Raw genomic sequence first — 5,460 nt, forward strand, 5'->3', positions numbered from 1 at the left:
GAGTCTGTACAACTTCAGTAGCCAACCAGGTCTCCAGGTGCTAATGTGCCTGCCAACAGACAGACCATCTTCAGCAAATCAAAAGCTACTGCTTCCGATCTCCTGCGGGCACCATTTCACATGCTTCTGAAGGGCGGGTCAATTGCCACAGGGACAGGGACAAGTACGGCAGACGGGCGCCTACGGCTGAGGTGTGTGAGAGCAACATGGAAAAGCAGGAAATGGAGAGAGAATGAGAGAGCGGGGAAAAGAAACTAACAAATATCCGGACTCACTTGTAATAGCAGATTTCATAGCCCGTCCGCTTCCAGGTGGGTCTTCCGAGAAGAGCCTCCTTCACAGAATACATGGTGGGCTGCATCCCTACACAGAATACAGGCCGGGTTAGTCCTCAGAGGCGAGAGAGCTGTAGCCGGCTGTCTGGTGGCCCTCAAGGTCTGAATTCTGCAGCCTGTGAATGTCACCTTCCACCGGAAGAGAGGCTTTGCAGACATGATTAAAGGCTCTTGAGCCCAGCAGGCGTGGCTCAGTGGTTGAGTGTCGACCTATAGACCAGGAGGTCACAGTTCGATTCCCGGTCAGGGCACACGCCCGGGTTGTGGGCTCGATCCCCAGTGTGGGGCGTGCAGGAGGCAGCCGATCCATGATTCTCTCTCATAGATGTTCTATCTCTCTCTCCCTCTCCCTTCCTCTCTGAAATCAATAAAAATCTTTTTTAAAAAAATAAAAAAAGTTCAAGGCAGGGCAGGGGAGACAGGAAGTAGAGGAGTACCATGGGTGGTATGAACACCCCACGGCAGACTTCGGGTTTCCCTGCCATAGGAGCTTTACCATGCACTGGCCACCGCCTTGCCACACCCGACAACCAAAATGTGTCAACTCAGTCCTGGCCGGTTTGGGTCAGTAGCTAGAGCATCGACCTGTGGACTGAAGGATCCTGGGTCGATTCCGGTCAAGGACATGTACCTCCATTGCAGGCTCCCAACCCTAGTTGGGGGCAAGCGGGAGGCCACCAATGGATGTGTCTCTCTCACATCGATGTTACTCTCTGCCTCTCCCCCCGCCCATCCACTCTCTCCAAAAGTCAGTGGAAAAAATATCCTTGGGTGAGGATTAAAAAATAAAAATATGCGTCAACTCAACTTCAAATGCTTCGGGAGCCCAGCGGGACTCTGGTAAGGATCCAAATGCTCTCAAGATGACACCATCTCTGTGTTACCCAGAAAGCCCCGGCCCCCACCAGCTCCTACCGTAGTTAAACTGGCTGTTGGGCTTCTCGTAGTTGATGATGTTGAAGCGGTACGGGGTGGCGGCCCTCATGCCGCGCACCTTGAAGTTGAACCACTGCTGGTACTGGGTGCAGTTGATGTCAGTGTTGACCAGCAAGTCGTACTCAAACCTGCGGAGGTGGGAGCAAGGGCGGAGGGTTAGAGGTCTTTAAGGGAACCTCCCACACTCCCACACTGAGAATCGGCAGATCTCGGGGGTTCCCGCAGGCAGATCTAAGACCAGGGGCGGATAGCGGGTGAGTGACACTTAGCAGCCACATCTCACAATATCGGACATGGGCTGTGGACATGCCAGGCCAGCGGGGCACAGGGTCTTGGTATCAGAAGCGTTGTTACACGTCCAGTGATTAAACCTCAATCAAGTGTCTAGCGAGCTGGAAGAATGCAAGTGCGCTACGGGCGCGGAGAAATGTCAATCCCGGCTGGTTGGAGACCCTGTGACCATTTAAAGCGAGACATTGCCTGGGAGCCTCAGTCTCCTCACATGGAAAATGAAAATAGTGTCCCAACTTCCAGTGCTGTTCGTAAAGATTAATTAATATGGTGCTTGGCCCAGTTGAGGTGGCTCAGTGGTTAAGCACTAACCTATGAACCAATCAGGAGGTCACGGTTTGATTCCCGGTCAGGGCACAAGTCCGATCCCCAGTGGGGGACGTGCAGGAGGCAGCCGGTCAATGATTCTCTCTCATCATGGATGTTTCTATCTCTCTGTCTCCCTCTCCCTTCCTCTCTGAAATCAATAAAAATATTTTTTTTTAATGCTTGACTTGTGTTTGTGTTTTTTTTTTCAATTGCTTTTGGAGAAGAGAAACAGAGAGAAGCATCGATGTGAAAGAGACACATCGACTGGTTGCCTCCCACACGTGTCCCGACCAGGGCAGGGGAGTGAGCCTGCAACCGAGGTGCGTGCCCTTGCCTGGGAATCGAACCCGAGACCCTTCGGACCTCTGGCCAGCGCTCTAACCACTGAGCACACCGGCCAGGGCCCACGGCCGCTTCCTTTACTTACTCACGCACTTGGATGGCTTTGCGCAGGTTTCCGGACTCGAACTTGGAGGAGAACCGCAGGCAGTTGGGAGCCGTGCCTTGCCTGTGAGGAAGGAGGGGACGGGGCACGGGGCTCAGTGACATGTCTGAGAGGTGAGCTCTCTCTTCTAGACTTTGAAGCCACACGCTCACCCTGATGAGGGTAGGAGCAGGAGGCCTCGTGAACAGGAAACACGCTCCTGTCTCACGGCGCTGACAGAACTCTCCATGCGGCACCCACCTCGCTCCCTTCCACGGACGGTCATGTCCACCTACCGAGGCTCGTCTAAACTGAAGACGACTTTGCCTATCACGTCGCTGGGCTGAAGGAGCCTCCGGATGTCCTCGAATATCTTCACCCTGAGAAGGAAAATTAGAAACGCTTTAAAGGCTGGCCCTCACTCCTTACCCCACTCGTCCAATGATCCTCTTGGGAGTCATCAGAAACATAGGAAAGTTGCCCAGCGGGTGTGGCTCTGTGGTTGGGCGTCAACTCAGGAACCAGAAGGTCGCTGGTTCGATTCCCGGTCAGGCCCCATGCCCAGGTTGTAGGCTCAATCCCCAGTAGAGGGCGTGCACGAGCAGCTGGTCGATGATGTTCCTCTCTCATCGATGTTTCTATCTCTCTATCCCTCTCCCTTCCTCTCTCTCTCTCTAAAAATCAATAAAAACAGCCCTAGCTAGTTAGGTTCAGTGGATAGAGCATCAGCCTACAGACTCAAGGGTCCGGGTTTGATTCTAGTCAAGGACACATGCCTGGGTTGCAGGCTCCATCCCCAGTGAGGGCGTGCAGGAGGCAGCCGATCGATGATTCTCTCTCACCATTGATGTTTCTCTCTCTCTCTCCCTTCCTCTCTGAAATCAATAAGTGAATATCTTTTTTAAAAAAAAGAAAAAATAAAAAACATAGCTCTTGAGTCAGGACCACCCCCACCTTTGGATCCCACGCTTGCGTTCCAGCAGGGGCTCCGGGGAGTGCGATGGGCAGTGGCCCCAGAGGTCAGGGAACGCCGGCGTCTTGAAGTCAGCCACGGACTTGGTGCCTCTGGCTTTGGCCAGATAGACATAGGGGTCGTGGAAGGGCACGTCCTGGGGGTGTGTCTGCAGAAGTTCATGGATTCCGTCCGCAGTGTCCCCAGGGGGAGTGGAGCTGGGAAGGGAGGCGCCTGTCCTAGCGCAGGAGGTCATGTCCATGTCCCAAGCATCCTCTTGGAGGAGAGTCTCAAGGTCAAGGACTTCCTTTCCGGAAGGATCCACCCCAAGCCCGTTGGGCTGGGTGTGCGGTTGCAGGTTCATCCCAGGTCCGTTTTTGGAAATGGGGTGCACGGGGGACCTCCCCCTCTTGGCCTTGCTCAGGAGAGACGTCTCGGGGGCAGCTTCCCTCTCCCGTCCCTCCCTCTCCCGTCCCCGGGAGCTCTGGTCCTCATCCAGGCAACGCTGCTTCAGGGAGGCAGCGGTTGGAATGTGGATGTGGTTGGCGTCAGGGTGGACGTCATCTCCGGGTGTGGGCTCCAGGTCCTTGGGGGGTAAAGCAGACGAGAATGTGTCAGTGTTCCCTTCCAGGGAGACAAGACGACCCCTCCCTTCCTCACTCTCTGGGCACAGACCTCAGCATAAACCCTGTGGATCAAGGAGCTTTCTCCAAGGCCTGCCACAGAAAGACTACGCTTCAAGAGTCAAAGACATGGCCCTGGCCGGTCTGACTCAGTGGATAGAGCATGGGCCTGCGGGCTGAAGGGTCCCGGTTCAATTCCCCTCAAGGGCGTGTACCTCGGTTGCAGGCTCGATCCCCGGCCTTGGTTGGCACTCTTGTAGGAGGCAGCCGATCAATGTTTCCCTCTCACATCAATGTTTCTCTCTCTGTCTCTCCCCCTCCCTCCCTTCCACTCTCTCTAAAAATCAATGGGAAAATATCCAAAAGGTGAGGATTAAAAAAGAGAGAGAGAGATTCAAACAAATGGCAAAATCAAAAAAACTCTTGTTTGCAGGGGCTTTGGGTGGGGCTAGTATCATCCTAAGAAGGACAGGGATGCCTTCTGCCACACCCCCAATACGTTCGTCCGTCTGGTGGAAGAACCTCACTTTTAGGGTCTTCCCAGCACCCCAAGGAAGTGCCTTTTATACACACACACACACACACACACACACACATACACACATACACACACTAGAAGCCTGGTGCACAAATTCGTGCACAGGTGGGATCTGGCTGGCCTGCCCCAGTGGGAGCCCATTGGATCAGGCTGGCCGGGGGGAGGGTCTGTGGGTGGTTGGCCAGCCAGCCCCGCCTCCGATTAGGGTGGAGCGGGAGGCCAATTGGGGTCCGGATCAGACTGTTTGGCTGCCACAGTGCACGTCATAGCCACTGATCATTCTGGTTATTCTGCCATTTTGGTCACTGGGCTTTTATATATATAGATATTTTATTGATTTTTTACAGAGAGGAAGGGAGAGGGATAGAGAGTTAGAAATATCGATGAGAGAGAAACATCGATCAGCTGCCTCCTGCACACTCCCCACTGGGGATGTGCCCACAACAGGGTACATGCCCTTGACCAGAATCAAACCCAGGACCCTTGAGTCTGCAGGCTGATGCTCTATCCACTGAGCCAAACCGGTCAGGGCACAAGGAAGTGCCTTTTGGTTAAGGATCATCCTGATGGTTTGCACAAAGTGTAAACAGTCCTTTACACGGAACTGCAATGTCCTCCCTGACATTTCTTCCTGTGGATCCTCTTTGCTTTCTGGAGTGCAGTAGACGGTACTAACTCCCTCCGACACGGGACTGGCTTGTACCATTAGATACAGCCAAGTTCATGATTTATGGAGAGTCGTCAGCAAGTAGCCAAGGTCAAAAGGCAGGCCCTGACCAGTTTGGCCCAGTGGATAGAGCATCAGCCTGCAGACTGAAGGGTCCCGGGTTCGATTCCGGTCAAGGGCATGTACCTGGGTTGTGGGCACATCCCTGGCAGGGAGTGTACAGGAAGCAGCTGATTGATGATGTTTCTCTCAAATTGATGTTTCTAACTCTCTATCCCTCTCCCTTCCTCTCTATAAAAAATCAATAAAATATATTTTTTTTAAAAAGACCCAAAGGCAGGTCTGAACTACTGGTGGCAGCAACAGCCCCTGGATTCACATGACC

The 5,460-nt window shown here is 53.5% G+C and overlaps 1 protein-coding gene across 1 annotated transcript in view; it reads right to left on the reverse strand.

The window, feature by feature from the left end:
• The window catches only part of AGBL1 (ATP/GTP binding protein-like 1), a 128,537-nt gene that overhangs the window by 83,257 nt on the left and 39,820 nt on the right, over positions 1 to 5,460 (reverse strand). The window contains exons 10-14 of the mRNA XM_015569116.1: positions 3,250 to 3,833; positions 2,592 to 2,675; positions 2,299 to 2,379; positions 1,251 to 1,399; positions 276 to 363 (exon numbers count right to left, since the gene is read on the reverse strand). Coding sequence (XP_015424602.1) covers positions 276 to 363; positions 1,251 to 1,399; positions 2,299 to 2,379; positions 2,592 to 2,675; positions 3,250 to 3,833 — 986 coding nt within the window. The remainder of the gene's footprint in view (positions 1 to 275; positions 364 to 1,250; positions 1,400 to 2,298; positions 2,380 to 2,591; positions 2,676 to 3,249; positions 3,834 to 5,460) is intronic.

This window comes from Myotis davidii, unplaced genomic scaffold (genome assembly GCF_000327345.1).
Source record: "Myotis davidii unplaced genomic scaffold, ASM32734v1 scaffold164, whole genome shotgun sequence".
NCBI lineage: Eukaryota > Metazoa > Chordata > Mammalia > Chiroptera > Vespertilionidae > Myotis > Myotis davidii.